General features: G+C 29.2%; 1 protein-coding gene and 1 pseudogene across 1 annotated transcript; both read right to left on the reverse strand.

Annotated features, from left to right (window-relative positions):
• Positions 1 to 19: 19 nt before the first annotated feature.
• On the reverse strand, positions 20 to 1871 carry LOC111026399 (F-box-like/WD repeat-containing protein TBL1X; the record flags this gene model as incomplete). The annotated part of the gene is made up of 4 exons (XM_022304475.1): positions 1814 to 1871; positions 1285 to 1735; positions 253 to 385; positions 20 to 181 (listed from the first exon to the last, which is right to left on the reverse strand). Coding segments are annotated over exons 1-4 (804 nt in total), but the record flags the coding sequence as incomplete, so codon positions are not given.
• Positions 1872 to 8653: 6782 nt separating this feature from the next.
• On the reverse strand, positions 8654 to 16271 carry LOC111026401 (annotated as a pseudogene).
• Positions 16272 to 20739: the final 4468 nt, after the last annotated feature.

Below are 20739 nucleotides of genomic sequence, written 5' to 3' on the forward strand. Positions count from 1 at the left end.
GAAAAATAAGATTATTTACTTCATCAGCTCCAGCACTGAGTACATAATTTCCTCTTTTATTCCATTTTAAAGAAAATATTGGACCCTTATGTCCGTGAAGAGTCCTTGATATTCTGCCATCTTTCATCCAAATTCGAGCATCGCCATCTATTGAACTGGAGGCTAATAATGTTCCATCACACTAAACATAAATAATAACTATTAGTAACAAAATAAAACACTTGTTTAAAATATAGAAAATAAGTCACATACATTCCAACCAATGGATAAAATTTCATTGGGTACTGGAATTTCTACTCCTTGAATATTTGGTCTCAATAGAAGTCCAGAAAGAACACCAGAACTGTTAGGAATATCCCAAATCCAAGCTGTACCATCACTTGATCTATAAATTTAAATTGTTTTTTTCATAAAGATTAAAAATATAAAACGCCTAAGAACCTAGGTTTTAATAATTTTTAGTATGGTCCTATTTATAAATATTCACACTTGAATATATAATAAGATACGATTTGACATTTTTAAGTAATGATGTAATATAAGGTGTGTAAATTCTACATGTTGATTTTTTAAGCATGCTCATCCTTTTTTTTACGCTTAAATTAGGAATATATTCAAATTTAAATGTTTGGAATTTTTAAATACATTTTTAGATCACTTTTCGAACCGTTGAAATTTTCGTACCACTTAAGGATGGTCCTGTAACAATAAAAACTTCAATTTTTTCAATAGAAACCTCCCTTTTTCATTATTAATTATTAAGCACATATTTTTTTGTTGAAAAGTTTCATGCATCCAAATCAAAATTCAAGATAATAGTTTTTGAGTAATGTAACTTGGTGTTTTAAGGATAAAATGTCTATGCGAATGTCTTAGGTACATAGGGGGCTTGGACAATTTGAAAAAGTTAGCAATTACCATTGATTTATCAATATAAATATTAAATAATTTGTAAATATAATCCAAGTATAATAAACACTATATCTAAAATTATATTTAGTTTTCATTTTTATAAAACCATTTTCAAGGATTGTTTTTCTTAGTATAAACATTTTAATAACTCAGAAACTACTCAAAATAAAAAATAAAAAAGGGGTTCTGATTCAAAAAATAGAAGTTTGTATAGCCAAAGGATACTCATTAAGTAGCACACAAAATATCAGAAGTTTGAAAATATAGTCTTTAGGTCTATTTAAAAATTCTAACAATCATAATTTGAATAAATGTACAATTAGAGGAAAAAATGGGGGTGAGTATGCTTAAAAAATCACCTTGTATAATTACCCAGAAGCAAGCACATCAGTAGTTGGATTCCATGCACAACAAAAAACTGGAGATTTATGACCCATAAGGAGAGTAGATTTTTCGGCAGGAATTTCAATTGTGTTGTCTAGCACTGGTATCATTGTTTCAGTGCTAGTAACAGCTGGAGTCGATGTTGCGGTGTCATTATCACCATTTGTTTTTGATGCATCATTCTTGACCACACTTAGTTTTTTTTTATTGTGGCTCTGTCGACTGGCTACAATGTCCGGCTTAACTGCATCAATTAAAGACAAACTCTCAGTCATAGGCTGTTCTAATCCATCTTCTCCAATGCATATTTCAGCTTCGGTGTAGTAAAGACCCTTTTGAATGATATTAATCAAAGCTCCTGGAGGAACCAAGGTTTTATTGATATCCTTTCCATACATTTTCAATTCATGACCAAACGTAAATGCCGAACGTTTCAGACCTAAACGAAATATACATTTAACTCGAATATGGTGCAAAAAACAACTAAGGTTAATTGCAAATTGGTAATTGCACTTACCAGATTCTTGTAAGTATCGCAGAACGAGGAGGTTCAATTCATCAGCCGAAATATCCATAGTTTGAATGATTTTAAATGTATTAAAGTTAAATAAGCAATAATATTCTTCCTTCTCAAAGGTAGTATAAGACACTGAGAAGGTGACGCGTCTCGGCAGTCGCTTAGAGTTGAATTCAGTACTGCCACTTTGCCGGAGCTGAAAAACCAATGCATCGGCCAATCAGTAGCCTTCTCTCGGCGTCGTCGTTATCTGCTTTACTTCTTTTAGGTTACCTGAACCCGTAGATAATTTCGAAGAATTATATAGATGGACCTTTTTTATTTATCTTTTCATATATATATGTTTTCTATGTACTGCAGTAAAACAACCTAAAAATGACCACGTGCAAATATCCTTCAGCTGAAAACCTGTATTCCTGAGTGCCTTGTGGTGTAACATGGCCGCCCAAAAACAAATATTTCGATTTTTTTTGTAATATTTCAAATGTCAATGTTTTTATTTTAGTACTGCAATTATTATTATAATATCGTATTTATACCAATATATTAAGTTTATGTTATGTACATGTTTTCATGTATATGTATGTAAATGATTATGTTTTTCTTAAATTTTTAAACTTTAATCTCGTATGAATATAAATATAAATGTACGTACTATCGTGAATTTCAAATAATAAATTACTATCGAAACTACTATTGTTATGGTTGTTATGAATACAATTTTACTATAATAATGTATATAAAGCAGTGACAAAAAGTATGAATCTACAGTTAAGCGACATTATAATAGTCCGCTCATAAATGATTGCAAAAAATAAATTACTTCGATTTTTTCAACTAATTTTTCAAATTTTCAAATATTTTGTAGCATTATATTGAAATAATCATTATAATATGGTGAAAAACAAAACAGCTTGTATTTCGTCGCTTGCTCGCGCCCGACGAACAGCATGGTCGGAATAAAAGTCGCTCGCGTTCGCCGCGTCTACGTATTACATAGCGTAAAAATACTTGGGATTACTGAATGTTTTTTCAAACAAACATAATATTTCTACGGATTTGGCGACGTATTCGAGAATATAACGATCGGGACGTAATAAATACAGAGTATTATTGTAAGGCCTAATCTTAAAACAGGTTTTATTTTATAGGTATTAGTGACGTTTTTATTATTACATTTTCATGTAGACATAATATTTTAATGCCAACAAAAATCCAAATGCCTTCCAAATGCTTTTCAAAATTACAAAAGAATAGTTCAAATGTACAATATACCTTATCAACAAATTGTAAATATTTTAAATGAAAGAAAAGAAATATTTTGTCTTTTTGTAATTTATTTATAGATAGGTACAACCAAGTAATTTAGAAAAAAAACACTTGATTTTTTTCTATTAAAACGCTGCTATGAATTTTGGTATTGCGTAACTCATAGTTTTATCTCCATAGATGAAGTCTCAATCATAATTAATGTATTATTTTTTTTTAATGAGATTTTAATTAATAATTAATTCGGTGAAAGACATAAGCGCCAAAATGTGATAAGAAAAAAAAAATCTTACCTTACAAAAGCGCCAAAATTCTAGGTACCTGTGTGCTACGCAGTGACTGCTCGTGCCAAGGTGTGCAAGTGTGAGCTCACCACATATATTAATTAGATATAATAGTGAAAATGTATAATAATAATTCATTTATGTATAATAATAAATTCATTTTAACAAATATCTGTTTAACTGTATTTATTATATAAAAAAATTAAATTTTAAAAACAAACAAACGACAATTATTATTATACTTCTAATTAATATTTTTTAAAGTACTTGATATTATTTTCTAAAACTGTATAATCTCAAAATTAAAAATGCTAATAAATATTTTACTAATTACATTTATACTTAAAACAGACTAATTTTTTAAAAATAAACTTTTGCAATGATTGCACACCACCTACTTTGAACACCACGAGCCGCTACGGTTAATAGATATTAAATAACAGATAATATTATAATTATAACTATATCGATCAAAAACTCCAAACGTTTAATCTTAATCGATAAATGTATTATTTTACAAAAACTCGACCAATTTATTAAATTTATATTTATTGCATGTATACATACCTATTATACTCATATTATATTTTAACAATTTATTATTGACAATTTTTTTAATGTAATATATTACATGAAATAAAATATTAATTTTGGCGCAAATGATAGGTCATTATTATACCTTTGGCGCTTATGACATGTGTTAAGAAAAACAGGTATACAATATTAGATTGGCGCTTATGTCATACAAATTTTGGCGCAAATGATAGGTCATTTTTGTACCTTCGGCGCTTATGTCATGTAGCCAATTAATTGTACCTTGATTTAAAAGTGGTTACTTTGTTATTTAATATTTGTTATTATTTTAAATAAATATAGAGATACATATACATATCTAGTATACTGACTCTGGTTTCTTAGGGAAAACATACTATTTTAGACAATGGATGGGATATAAAATGAATTACTAAAACATATTATGTTAAAAATTTTTGATTGCAATTAACATTGAAAACTATTAGCCAAAAAGTGGAGTTTGTAAAGGATTATATCAATTATAATAGTACTAACATAGGTTTTATTGTATAAATATACAAAGAACCAACTTTAATTATTATTGTAGGTACCTACCTACGTATAATTTAAGTAAATAAATAGCAAAACCAAATATTTTTTTAAATATTTTGCTGTGGATAAAAACTGTTTAGCTATCCATATAATTGAGTAGATATTATTCTAAAATATTTATTAATTGTATTTTAAGCCACCTATAACTGTATATTTTTCAATTAATAACAGTTATCAGTATGCTTAGATTTGCATATTAAGTAGGTATGATAATTTATAATTACTTTAAAATTTAATATTGTAACACTAGTCATTGCCATTGTCAAGGTTACCCAAAACATGACTTATTATTGTCCAGATACACAATAATACTATTTTAAATTTCTCAATTATTAAAAGCTGTTTATAAAAAATACAAATTTTTCCGAAATAGGTAACTATAATAATTAATGACATACTATATAAGGTAAGTAACTACTACAGCTATAATGTTAAATGGTAGGAATAGCTTATACCGACTTATACTTTTATAGTAGGTATTGTTAAAATGATATATTTATCATTTTTTTCAGAAAGTGATAAGTTAAATAATAAGAATATAGATAATTGAACATAAATAATAAAATATTTATTAAAACATTAGAACTCTATCATAATTTATTAAATTTCTAAACTGCAATTATTTATGTATAAACAAATTGTATTTAATCAAGAACTATATAAAATAAATTAATCCATGCATATTAGGTAATACATACATATTTAGTACACATTGGTGAATAAAGTTCAAAGGTTATTATAATATTTTAAATGCACAGTGTATATTTTTAAATACATAAAATAAAAATATTCTACAATTGTTTATACTCAAAAATGCATGGATAGTTTTATTTTAAATCAATTATATATTGTTGGAAAAATGATGCAATGAAAAAATATAATGTGTAATGTATTATGGCAAACATTTAATTTTTAAATAGATTTTTAATTGTCACAATATTTTAATCATATTATAAATTTTTTTATTTTTTTTTATTTTATAAAACAACAATATATTTTTAATCTGTATACATTTGATACAATAAGTACATTTTTTAACATTATTTACAAGGGATGTATAGTGGGCGTGATAGAAGGGGGAATATTCTTAGGTCATTATGTAAGGAAAGATTACTAACATACTACGGAGCTTTGGTTATTAGCCTAAGGTTAATTGATTGAAACGCTTGAAATATATTGACTTTAGATTTTTTGGCTGAGCCCCGTAGTTGGATGCCATAAGTCATAGCCGGACGAATAATTTGTTTGTAGATTAGCAATTTATTGGAGAGTGAGATGATGTTAAAGCTGAGAAGCGGTCTAAGTTTATCAAATTTGATATTTAAGGATTTTCTTTTAATTTTTATGTGTGTCGCTCAGGTTAGCCTTTTATCTAGATGAACACCTAAATATTTGACCGAGTTTACCTTAGGAATTATTTTTTCGTTAAGGAATACCGGAGGAGGGCTGTCGTTAGGGCGGAGAGTAAAGGTGATATTGTGTGATTTATTCTCATTAATCTTAATTCTCCATAATTTGAACCAGTGTCGCAATTTTAGTAAGTGATTTTGGAGGTTTTTTGTTGCTATGATGATGTCAAGATTTGAAGAAATTATACCAGTATCGTCGACAAAGGTGGCTAAGATAGTGTCGTTAGAATGAGGAATATCAGCCGTGAATATGTTATATAGAGTAGGGGCAAGAATGCTGCCTTGGGGTACACCTGCTTTAATGTGATGGACTGTAGAAAGTTTGTCATCACATCGAACCGAAAAGGAACGGTGGGCTAGATAGGATTTGAGGAGTAGATAGAGTGGGGTAGGTAGAAATCGAAGTTTATATAAGAGGCCACCATGCCAAACTCGATCGAACGCTTGGGTCACGTCTAGAAAAGCACCTGAACTGTTTTTGTTCTAAAGAAGAAGCTATTGTGTCGACTATTCTATGGAATTGGTGAAGAGAAGAATGTTTATTTCTAAAACCAAATTGAGAGTTTGGAAGAATTTTTTTATCGAGGATTATTGGGTAAATTCTCTAGAACTTTTAGTTTTTGGTTGTTATGGAGTTATGTAATATGCGGCCACTGGTGTTTATTAATCTTGAACCCCAAAGGGAATGTTTGCTGTTAAAATCATCCCCAGCAAGAAAGTTGTTTCCAAGAGAATTAATAAATTGAGTAAAAATATTAGTATTAATTTTTTGATTAGGTGGACAATGTATGGATGATATAGTAAGTGGAATATTGTTAAGCACTAATGTAATATTAGTGGCTTGTAGACTAGGAGTTTGGTAGAATGGCATAATCGAGTGTTTGATTAAAGATTTAATTAATATTGCAGAACCGGCATGAGTGGTACCATTAGGGTGATCGCAGTGGCAGGTTTCGTAACCAGGAATTTTGAAGGATGAGTTTGAAGTTAGATGAGATTCGGTTAGAAGTATATCTAAAGAATTATATAGAATAATATTTTTAAGTTAATTTTTTTGGTGGATTAGTCCATTTGAGTTCCAGAGGAGTATTGAGATAGGATGATTAATATCGTTACGTCTATTTGGCATTGTTAAAAGTAATGAGCTTGTCTATGACAGTAGTTAAATGAGAGATTAGGGGGGTGATCAGAGACTTTAGATCGTCGATAAAGGATGTGAAGTTTCAAGGAGAATTGGTCTGCATTAACCTCACTGGAGGCGTTAGGGTGATTTGCGGTAGCCTTATTTTTTTTTGGTAGCCTGAGAATATGACATAGAGGGGAAAGAGTTAGAATTTGAAGTAGTGTTTACATTATTTAAAATATTGTTGTTACAAGAATTGTAATTGTTACGTGTGAGATTGGAATTATCTTGAGCTGGATGGTTTTTGGTTCTTGAGAGTTGGATAGCTTGAGCAAATTTGTGAACCGGGCAGCCTCTGTAGTTTGCTGGGGGGGACCGTTACAGAGAGCGCATTTTGCTGGCAGATCTTTAGATTTCTGGCAGTTGTTTGAAAAATGAGGTTCGCCGCAACGAACACATTTTGGTGGGTGGTTGCAATAGGATTTCGTGTAACCATAGTTTTGGCAGCGAAGACATTGAACTGGCTGGTGGTTTATACGAGGTTCTTCTATTTTAATTTTTGAGTGACATAGAAGGTCGCTTTTGAAAATGTCTTTGTAATTGATATTAGGTTCAAGGTCGATGAAGAGCAGCGGGAGAGGAAGTTTTGTGTTACGGTGTAATACATTGGTTATGTTTCTTGGATTATGGCTGAGAGAAATAAGTTCATTTTTTATATCGACTGGTGGAGTTGTGTAATGCAGATTTCTAATTACAACTCTGAATGGTTTTTCTTCTTTGAGTTGATACGTATGGTAGTGTGCGTTATTAGACTGTAGAAATTTAATAATGGTTCTGTACGAATCGACTGTGCTAGTGGTAAGTTTAACGCCATTAATCGAACATTTACACGAGAATTCATCATTTTTCGTTATTTCTTTGATTTGTGCACAGAAGGCTGCGAAGTCGTTAACTGTATGAATAAAGATAGGCGGAGGCGGTTTGGTTTCGATTATATTAGGATCATTGTCCAGATCTAAATCCATGGAGGAGTTTAGGAGGCCTGGTCGGAGGTTTCGTGCGTCACATTTGACGAAAGTGGTGAAAAACGATTTTTTGGTACATAAGTAGCTTGTTTTTTTTATGATTATTTGAAGATGATTGGGAAGGGGAGAAGAGACGTTTATAATTGGTAGGAGAGCTGAATCCATCTGAGTCAGGTGTAGTTGGAGTCTTCGGGGTATTATTTGGCACGCTCTGTATGCGAGCCTTAGATATAATTAAAGGTGGGACAGTTTTTTTGTTGTTCATAGTGAGTTTATTATTGGTGTTATCGAATAACTGATAGTGGAGTTGCGTAATAGGAAATTAACGGGCCGACCGAGTGGGCCGCCGTACGTCCTATAGCTGTTTACTGATTAGTATTAATTAAAGAAGTTACCAAAATAACTGTGACGGTGTCCAGAAATGATGTGGAGATGCTGTATGTGGCTTATTAGGTTAGGTCATGTATGGTACTTTGACGAAGAAGTATGTTTGTTAAGTGAGAAAATCGAACTATTATTTTTACACGTTTAAGAAGAAAAGAAACAAGGTAACGGAGTACGATGTTTCATTGTCGACTGACGACGAGTTCCACATTATTTATTGTCTATGAGTCTTCGTGACCATTTTCTTTTAGTTCAACGTTCGGTAATTTTTTTTTTTCAACCTCAAATACTATAAGTCTCCACATTTTTATAACAAACAACTCAGCCTCATTGTCAAGTACCATCTTAACATCATCAATTATAGCTTGAGGACTGCTACCGGATTCCACTTTTGAACATATAAAATCTGCCAGTGTTGGTTCTGGTTCGCCGATATATTCAATGATTTTTTTATTTATCCACGGCCAAATGCATTTTTTTATCTGTTGGAGGTCAACTACTGTCCAATCAAGATGTAATGAGAATAACTCATCTTTATCAGTGGGAATGCATTCAATTAACTGACGGATACTCTTTTTCTTTTCCTCGATTGCTTTACTTTCTTTTTCTTTTTTCTCTTTGTAATATTCGAGATGACGATTCAATTTTCCTTTTTTAGGCCTAGGCGATTCTTCATCATCGTCGTTAAATACATCATTGATATTCATTTTTTTCTTTATCATCAAAGTGATAGGTTGAGTATGTTGAGAAATGAGTGGAGGTGTTTGAGAATGAACACTAGATGATGTACCTGGCTGCTGCGGACTGGGTGTTGTTACTTTTTCCGTAACATGCCTCTGACATTTCTGTTCAGCTTCCATGTTTTTCTGATTTTCAATTTTCATTTCATACCGTTTTAATTTATCTTTTTGTTTTTCAGTAACATCTATTAATAATTTGGAATTCAACATATTTTCTTCTCTGGCTTTTAATATCTCAGCAAATTCTAATTTAATGTTATTATTTATCTTTTCCTAAATTATTACTAGTTCATCGTTCTCTCTCTGTCGATCTCTTTCATCTTCTTCTATTTCTTTTTCACGCAGTTTGATTCGTTTTTGCAAATTTTTTCTTTTAAAATACTTCTGGTCATCGATGTCATCATTGTAATCTTCCAAAAACTCTTTAAGCTCTTTAACATTTGTTTTTCTATCTTCTTCTAGGTTTATTTTATTTTCACGTTCTTTGGATAATTCTTCTTTCTTTTGTTTTTCTCTGGTTAACCATTCATTAAGTTTCTCTTGATATGATAATTCTTTCTCTCTCTGTCTATCATCTTCTTTTTTTAGCTCCAGCTCTTCTTCTTCCATTTCTTTTTCTTTTAATTTATTCTTATCGAAGTAGCCATAGCTTTTTTCTGATATTTTTTCTTTACCATCAATACTTTTTTCTCTTTCTTTGTCTGTTCTTTCATTCTTCTCCGTGTCACACTTGTCTCGTTCTTCTCTGCGGCGGATCATTCTATTTTCTTCAGAATCTGGATTATCTGAAGTTGTATGTCTTCCATTTAGTTTTAGTTTTTCTTGGTTCTTTATTCTTTCAATTTTATTTTCTTCTTGTTTTTTCATGTTTTCTTGAAACTTATATGTTTCTTGAAAAATCAATTTTTTTTTTTCATCTCCAGTTGGCTCCATACCAGATCCCACACCATCAACTATCCTTACTTTGTTTTCATTTTGTTTTCCTTCTCTGATCATTTCATCATTGTAGTCTGTAATTATACTGTTTATTTTCTGTCTACAATGTTCTTCCAATTTTTGATTTTTTTCAGGGTCACTAGTACCTTCTTTTTCTGCTTTAAATTGGTCAAATATTTTTTGCATTTTTTTGTCTACTTTCACCACAAGTTTTTTACCGGCTACTTCCATATCATGTAAAACTTTAATAGCAAGTAAGGCACCTTCAAATTGATAGTATTTATAAAAACCAAATCCTTGTACACTCTGCCAAGAAGCAATATGTCCACAAGTTGCCAAAATGTGTTTTATAATAATCTGAGGAACTTTTTCTGAAATGTTTCCAACGAATATAGTGATTAGTGGTTCTGAAGGTGTTGGTTGACAGAATTTGTTACGGCTAGCTAGTGGGCTGAAGCACTGAGAAGTAGAGACCACATGTGGTTTTACAGGTGCAACTAATGAAGTTTGTTGCGCTAGAGATCAAACCATGGACTGAGGCATTGAAAACTGGCCACCGTAGGAGTGAAAGGCATGACTTAATAATTTTCAGAAGTGGTAGATAAAAATTTGGCAGAAGGTACGGAGGTACTCAGATTTGATAATCCATAATAAGTGAAATGATTAATGCTTAAAGTTAAATAAACAATAATATTAGTATCTATATTTTCAATTTTAAAAAATAACACTGTACAATACTATCATAAATCATAATAATTGTATCTTACCTGAAGGCTGAAAGTACTTCATATGTTTAATCACCACGTAAATTACAGCAAATCAATTTTTTTTACACAAACATATTACAGTTATAACCCTGACAAACTGAATAAATTCAAGTTAAGTGTACAGTTTACTAGACACCACAGTACTAAACAAATACAAGTAAGTATACAAAGTGTGGTTAAAGTTGTACTATAAATCTAACCTAATTTTTGAGAAACACACTTTTTAGGAGAACTGAACAAAACAAATTTATGATAACAAATTAAATAGTGAATTGATAAAAATGTTAGGATTTATTTTATTTATCAAGGAGCTTTTAAATACAGGAATGCACCACTCATGAGCTAACATAAATATTAGATAACATGTTGATTATCTGTTATCAGTAATTTAAGCGGCAAACTACATTTTGAATAGATGCACTACTTTGGTTTTGTATTCAAAACTTACCAACTCTTAAAAAAACAGGTTTTAAGATATCTTTATGATGCTATTTTATTTATGGGGACTGGTAAACACATTTGATCTAACACGCGTATGATATAGGAATTTAGACATGTGTTATTTCCAAAATATTGACTGAAGCAAGACTAAAAGAACATAACAAGTTTGAATTTCTGAAAATTTACTAACGAATCTGACTAAAATCTGGTCTATATTAGTTAGTATGTAACTTTTTACATTTTTTTTTTCAAATGAATTTTCATTGTGATATTTGTGATGAAATATTTTCAACGAGATACTCACTAGAGAGACATAAAAAAGATGTCAACAAGATAGAAAATATTATTCTTGAAAAAACATATTTTTCAAAATGTAATAATTGCATTACACCATTCTATACCTCCCTTAATTTTTGTATTAAAAGGTTCAGCATGTTTAAATTATAAATAAATACTGGAAAAACAATTCATTTTATTTAAAGTGACAAATTCTTGTGCATACATTCAAATAAACATTGAGAACAACTAGACTACCTACATTATTTAACACTAAAATATACATAATGTACATTAAACATTTTTAACCTAGCAAAAAGCCTTTCAATATCTATTCTTACACTATCAACATTAATATTATTAAGTGATTAGAACTTCTTCCTCAAAAATCCACCATTATGGAGCATGAGAGGAATTACAAGAATATTATTTTGACCTTCAATACCTGTTTTTTATTCATTATTCGCAAGAACCTAGTTATTAGGTTCAAATTTATTCAAAAAACCCTCGAAAAAACCAGAATTGATAGTGATATATAATATCCCTCTGTTTCACAGTTTTAGACTGTTCTACCAGAATTTCTTTGCAGCCAATAATACATTTACAATTTGGGTATTTTTTTAAAAAACTTCTGGTAGTGTTTTCATTATTGCACTTTTACTTAGCTAAAATATGTTCATATTTCTGACATAAAATTAATAAGCATTCTGAAAAAAATGTGCCTAAGGACGAATATATGTTAGCCCAACTTTTAGTTTCATTAACATATACTAAAATCATTTTTCTTACTTATAATAAATTAATCTATTACTTTGATGCACAAGTGTAAAAAAAAAATTCAATATTTGGAAAGTTGTGCTTGTTAAGTCTTATAATGAATTGTTTGAGTTGGATCGTTTTTCGCACTGGATCTTTTGATGATTTGTTACGATTAACATACACCGGGGTTTGTAACTAAATGATTTTCTATGAATTCATTTAAATTTAACCGTAGGTTACGGATCCTATCGTAAAATATACCATTCAATCAATACATAACTCGTTAGTATTATCAAAAACATAAAATGTTCAATATTAATAATATATCCATTTACGATTAACATTCAATCCTTAATTTGAATTCTTGATCAATTCAAAATAAGTAAAATCTTAATTTTGACTGTTTATGGACATTTTCAATCTGTTTACTTTTTTTTTTTATAAATGTCGATAAAATTGTATTCATTGGGTCAGAAAGTCAATTTTCGAATTTTAAATGTGTCAGCCAAGTTTGCCAGCGTCAGCCCATTCTTCTCACATTTGGATGAAAAAATTCATGAGAAGCTTGCATGCTTAGGTAAGACTTCGGATTTTTGTTAGGTAAACATTGCACAACTTGTTTAATTGTTTCATGGCATTGTGTATTAATTATTATATTGTACTTTTTTTTAATGACATTTTTTTACATTTTTTAGGGCATCAAACTTTTACCAAAAGTTACGTTCACTCACCCTATGGATCTATAATTAGGTGCAGAATTAAAAATACATGTATAATAGAGCCACAGAACAATCTTTTAGTACTAAGACTTTTCATAAATGTATTACATAATTTATATAGTCATAATTATTGAGTATAAATTGTACAATATAATAATATATACATTCAAAAATAGTATTATTGTCCCCGGTTTTCAGTTCAAATAAGAAAAAAAATTTACAATATTCTATTATATTATTGTTTTATAATTCAACAAAATATTACATTGTTTAAACTATTTTGCACTGGGCCCCACAATATGTAGCTTCTTCCATGTATAACCTGTATACCTATATATATACCTAGTAAGAGTAATGGAACTGTGCAATGGAATATTTCGGCGATGTTTTTACAAAGTTAATTTGGAACTTGTAGTGTTACATTCGTGTAATTACAATGTGTATGGAACTGCTTATGTCCCGAGAAAGCCACTTTAATTGTAATATGAATACAATACTTTATCCTAACATCCTATGCACATTACAAGTGTCATTCCATACACATTACCGGTAACATTCCAAGCATGTTATAAGTATCATTCCATAAATGTTAGCAGTATGTTACCAATTAACATTTTAAGACACTTCAATTTTACTTTAAAAATGATTCAGAATAATAGTATAAATAAAATATTATTACAGTGAAACCTCCGAATAGCTGACACTCTGGTTAAAATTTGTCACCACTCACCATTCATTAAAAGTCAACCATTGATAGGCGTTTGTTAGGGAAATTTTCACTGTTTAATAATATACTTACTTAAATTTCATATCTAATTCTTCGCAGGTATTAATTTTTTTTTTTATACTAAGTGCTATAAAATATGAAAGAAACAACAATTGTATTTATTTTACAAATTAATAATAACTAAGTGTTTTATTTTACTTGAGAAAAAAAATTATAGTACAAAGTATAGTAGAATATAAATTTATACAATTATATAGTTATTAATCAACATCAATATGACACATAACTAGTATTTTAAAAGATAATTAACTTAAAATAATGTATTATAGATAGATATTTATGACATAATACCTAATGTACAATACAATATCAAATATTCAAATTAAAACAAACTTAATAAAATAAAACATTTACATTTAAAATCATATAAATTAATAAGACACAAAATAAATTTACCAATCAAATAGATTAGATACATATAACATACAAACAAATTAAATTTTCATTGAGACAAAATAACATTTAATAACATTATAAGACATCATACAACATATAAATATAATATTATAATACCAAGTATATTTTACTTTTTATTTCTCTCATCAATTTATTTTATTAATATAATTTAATAAAGCTTTTGTGGTATATCTATGACATGACATAATGTAATAACTACAGTTTTGGACACTGATATTTGAATATAAAAACACTTACATTTAAATTCAGATACTTGAATAAGATAAGGTGTACTTATAAGTTTAAGATCAATACTGTATGAGCCAATATCTTTGGAAGGAAAGTTAGGTAAATCAAAAAAAGATGAACAACTATTACATTTCTTTACAAGAAATTTGATTTCATTGTTTGAAGTAAATATAATTTGTTTAAAAAAAACCAAATCATTATTTTTTAACATGATAAAGTTATTATTTATAGAATTTATGTTTATCGTTGAAAAATTTTGCAAAACTACTTTTTCATAAAGTATATCATCACTTGATAAATGTTGAGTTACATGTAATTCTTTAGAAAATGTAGAATATTTTGTTTTTGAGAGATTTTTAATTTGGTTCAGTTTTTCATAAATTCTATTGGAAACTTCTTGCAAAGGAAACCTTGAACATTTCATAATTTTTTTTATTTCTTGCAAGTAGTTTTCCTATTTAAAACTATTAAAATATTCAAGTGGCCCGTGTTTTAGAACAAAAAATGGTAGATGTATTAAACTATGAACACTGTAAACTTATGACCGTACAGAGTAGCATAATCTTTTACAAAAGTGTCAAGTAATATTTTGGTTGTTGAATTTAAAGAAATACACGTTTCAGGTGAAACAAGGATTCTTATTGCAGTTACCAAATGCAAAAAAAATGCATAAAAGTTTTTAAAGAATTATTATCTATGAATTATATTAGTAATTATTGTATTTTATTATTTTACATTATGAATATTTAAGTAATAATAATTAATACTTGATTTAATATTGTTTATCTAAAGTGGGTCAGTCAGAGCTTATCTATTTACAATCAGATCTTAGTAAAAAAAAATATATTTGTAATTATCATGAGTTAAAAACTTGTCTTTAACTCTTAAATAGTTTTTAAATAATTAAAAACTAGTCAATACTTATTTATGCTCAGAAGTATTGCAGGCATTTAAATATAAGATCATATTAAAAATAAGAATTTAAATTTAAATGTACCTATTCATTAATTTGTGGTTAAATCATGTTAAGTTCGAACAATAAATTAAAATCAAAAATAAATAAATAACTATTAATAATTGATTTAGAAATTCTAAGGAATTTGTAACCTACTGTAAAAATATTTATAAATGTTTATAATTTTTTTTTTCTGTGTTTGCTTTCAGGTAGGTCATAACTCATAGGTAGCGATTTATGTAAGTTCCCAAAAATGATTATTACTTAACTTACTTCAGGCATGTTAAAACGGCGAGACTCTGGCATACTCATCAACTCATTTGCTCTACTCGATGATGGTATGCAGTTGATGTCATTTAATTGGCAATACTGAGGCTCAGAATTGGAGTCTCCAATTTCTCCAGTGGAGTCTCCAGTTTCTACAATGTTTTGTTCACTCAAAATAGCAGTTTGTGAACTTTTGCCTATTTTTGAATGTGGTAAAATGTTGGTATCTATTTAGTTAAAAACAAAATAGGTAAGTCAACAATAATGAAAAATTTAAATGGTTAATTACCTTCATCACTTGAAGTATCTGAATCTTCAACTATCTGACTGATTGATGACTTAGGTACCCCACATTCTTTTGTTTTTTGTTTTATGTATTATTTGCTGGTCTATCTCAAATGCCGACTGATCAGATAGCGCTACATGTGTGTACCAAGCTTTTTCAAAATCATCTATAAAAATGAATATTGTGTTTTAAAAATAATAAATTGAAGTTAATAATTAATACAATATTTAATAGATATTTACATAGCATATTCTTTCCCATTATTATAAAGTTTTATCCGATAAGTACCTAACCTCGCGCCCGCGAGCAAATTAAATGGACAGTTTTTTCGACTAAAACATCCAATATTTTGCACATCATTCCGATGGACCTAATCCTAATGATACGGTATGACTTTTAAAAACTGATTTGAATTCATTATGTCTTCTTGCGAGATCAGCCTAGCCACTTTTTTGAATTTACAATTTTAATTCAGTGCAATCAAAACTTACATTTTTTTATGTTTCAGAATTTCTAAATCCATATTATAAAGATTAGGGGCCGTAATTTGAAAAAGCGACGTGGCCGATCTCAAAAAGACATAATAACGAATTCAAATCAGTTTTTAAAAGTCTTATCGCATTGCAGTTAGGTAAATTATTGGACTGATGGACAAAAGATTGGATGTTTTAGTCGAAAAAATGTTCGGTATCGAATCCCCTTAAACTTTTTCATATTGTTATTTATTTTCATACATCAATTGTCATACATCAAGGTAATTTGTTCACTGTGTGAGTGTTGTATATGAAAATCACAGAGTTGTTTAAGCTACCATAATGTATGATGAAAAAAGATTGTTAGACCAATTATCTATAATACATTTTATGCTGTATTACAGTGGCGCAACTAGGGGGGGGGGGAAGGGGGATGTGACCCCCCCCACCCCTCACCGAAATTTTTGTCTAGTTGCGCCACTGCTGTATTATATATATATTTATTATACATAATACAACATATTAATTGTATTTCAAATAAATCAGAACCTGAACCTTTTAGATTTAAGCCGTTGTTTGCTAATATTATGTAAGTACTCTAATGTATTAAAAAAAAAGGGATTACCTAAGTATAATAATTAATAATAAGTATTTATATAGTACACATATAGGTAAGGCATTACCATAATAAATACTAATTTGGTTTTAATATTTAGTATTTTTGGTAGTTGGTACTAACAAAATATTTTATTTCGGTGATTATATTATCATTTAACACTCAATTGTTTCTAAAAGTATAAATGTTTATGAAAAAAATATTTTAAATGGTATCTAGTCATTAAAAAACAATATTATTTAAAATATATTTTTTATCTTGAAATTTTTTTTTAAAATTTGTTTACTTTTTGAACGACAACATAAGTTTTAATATTTCATATGCCGGAGCAGAACATTTTCAACAACAATTTTAAATACTTATGAAGTTATAACTTATAACTCTTATATTAAACTTCTATGTATCAAAATATTTAGAAAAGTATTCTGCTGTAGAATATGAAATTAAAATGTATTTTTTTAATGTTTGTAACATATTGTTGTATACTTCAATATTTATTTTATGATTTTTCTCTGCTATTAAATATCAAATACAGTTATATGTTGTAATCTTCGTAATTGTATTTTCTTTTATATTTTTTATATTATTCTTTATTTTGTCATACATCAGGATTGGTTCTTCACTGTGTGAGTGTCCTACTTGAAAATCACACAGTTGAATTACTTCCCCCAATGTATGATGAAAAAGAACCGTCCAACCAATTATCTATTATAAATTATAATGCAATACACTTACTAAGTATTAATGTATCATTTAGCATAATATAATATATAATATATAACGACTGTAGTATACATAATATGTATTGCATATAACAAAACGTTTTATTGTATCTAAAAAAATTCGAAACTTGATCCTTTTAGAATTAAGTACTTTTTGCAGATTAGGAAGATATCTACTATAGAACTTTGTGTGTCAAAAATGTATTTTGGTTTCGGTGTGTATAAGTACCATAACAGTCATACATCAAAATATAATATAGTTATTATATATTTATACATTGCAGTATCATACTGTAATATATAAGATAATGCTTAGTTTTTGGGTGATTCACCAGAGCCTAGGTGCGGTCAAACAGCCGATAGCGAGAGACTGATCAATCGTGAAAATTTTCAAAGTCGATCCCACAAATAACTAGGATTTATATACATTTACCGTTCAGTAACCCACCAATAAATCCCAGTGACCATTATCGACAATAATCGTATGGGTCCTCAGAGGACAATAATGTAGTATTCGGGGTAGATCTTTGTAGAAAAAAAATTTGGCCACCCCTGAACTATACCATCTGTATTATATAATATTATATAATACGCGTATGGGTGTGCGGCATACTGCAGTTTTAGCCCTGCGGATACAGAACAAAAATGCATTCGGTTCCTTCTCGGACGTATATAATATATATCATAAAATATTACATTATATCGTTTGATATACTCGCTGACGGCCGCAGCTCGAGAGGAGTATAATAAGATTCACATTTTTCAATATATACAATGAAAAGTTATTGTACAGATGAAATCACCTGTATGTTATCATTATTATTATTATTTTTATTATTATTATTATTATTATATTGCAATCAGAATTCCAAGAACTGACCGACCGCTCCGCCGTTGCAAAGAAACCGACACAATACTGCAGCAGTTTAATAAATGTATAATACAACACATATGTAGTTACTTGTTGCAGCCTCCCACATAAATAATGAAACCGAATAAACCTATGTAATATCGTGGGTCACACCGAAAAAAAGATCTATGTAATTCTTTTTTTTATTTAACATTATTCCATTGCACAGTTAAAATTTATTTTATACACTACATTAAATACTGCACTGTACTTGATGCCGTGAAATTTTTTTTAAACGATCCCGGACTTGTTGGAAATGTAGTGGTTTTAAAACGTAAATATGAATGAAAATCTAATGTACGTAGGTATACTACACTTGCAATATGTAGCAAAGCAAACGGATGGTTCGTCCCGTCAAATATTAAGATGGGACATTTTTTCACCAGAATTTATTAATAACTTATATATTAATATATTATATTATACATAACGTTTAGATGTTTAATATTGGCTAAAGGTAGGACTTGTTTCTCCGCAGGTATTTTAAATCATTACCCATATAAATCAATTCAATAATAGTTCATTATTTCTTGGGTAAAAGTAGGTACTGTAAATATATTTCTAATTATTTGATTTTTAAATGTCTTATTTTTGAACAAAATATTCAACCAGACTAATATAAGTGTTAAATAACTCACGGACACGTCTCACAAGTATATGACGTCAAACCCTAATGATGTATTAGAGCATAAAAAAATATTTTTTCAACTGTTAATGCAAATTACACAATGCAATTGACAATCAGAATTATTTTATTTTAGACTTTTTGAGCCATTCGCCGTTCTTACTATAGAGTATCCAAATTATAAAATTGTTACCAGAAACCAAATTCAAAGTTAAAGATTAAGAATTTTTCAGCTTCAAAAGGTAGATAAGGACAGCCACAAATAAAAATGCGTGGCTTGGCGTGGCGCGTTGGCTAATGCCAGTCGCGAAATTCAACTGGGAGTAAGTAACGGCGCAGCTACTAGCTCCCGGATGGGTGACCACCCGGCTTCATAGTAGTTAGAAATTAGTAACGTACGGGTACATAAGGCGCGATGCGCCTACAAGGTATAATAAGTCACAAATAATAATACACAACACAACAAACATACAGACATAGGGCACCCCAAAATAATAATACTAATATCCTAACACGAAATATACTAAGGTAATGCAAACCACATAACGTTATGACACACAGAACAGGTGCGCGTAAGTGATCACCATAGGCGTAACTACGGTTTAATAGTTACAGGGGCTAGTGTCCTAGAAAACTAATGTTCAAAATAACTTTGGGGGCCTTACACCTACACCAAGCGTAACTGCCCTCGAAAATCAAAAATAAATAATAAAATGAAAGTATAAACTCATCATTAAAAACAAAATGTAAATAACAGAATAAGTTCAATATATATTACAGTTTGCTAAATACACACAGAGTGGCTACGCCCACCCAGATCCCCCTTATTACGCCGATGCATATATTAAATATTTTATTCAATAGAAAATCCAAAAATCTGGAAGGATAAAACTTAATGATTTCTGCAATTTTTTTGCACCGCCGCACTTGTGTTTTAAAATAAAAATTAAACCAGAAAAACTTGAGGTAACTAAATTGAATTTGTTACTTTATTTAAAAGTAGTTTCATAGTTTTAAATAGGTATTGACTATTTATAATTTTTATTTTTATAACTGGGTAGGTATTCACCTCCCGGTTCTTATTGCTACAAAAAAGAGGAGGATTTTATGCATATTAAACATATTCTAAAAAAAATATCTTTTTCTTTCTTAAGCCGAGATTATTAAAAATAATATTGAGTATCAAACTCAACACTATCAATTATTGTATATTCATTTATTGTCATCGTCGAAGTCGACTAATTAAACGATAGTGGTGCAATGTGCATATTTTAATCTCTACCTCTCTATAGCATTCTGATGTAGGTAAGTACCTATCTTTTTGAATTAATTGTATGTCAACTTTTTTATCCAGTTCAATAAAATGTCAAAATACAAATAGTT

The sequence above is a fragment of the Myzus persicae genome, unplaced genomic scaffold, assembly GCF_001856785.1.
Source record: "Myzus persicae strain clone G006 unplaced genomic scaffold, MPER_G0061.0, whole genome shotgun sequence".
Lineage (NCBI taxonomy): Eukaryota > Metazoa > Arthropoda > Insecta > Hemiptera > Aphididae > Myzus > Myzus persicae.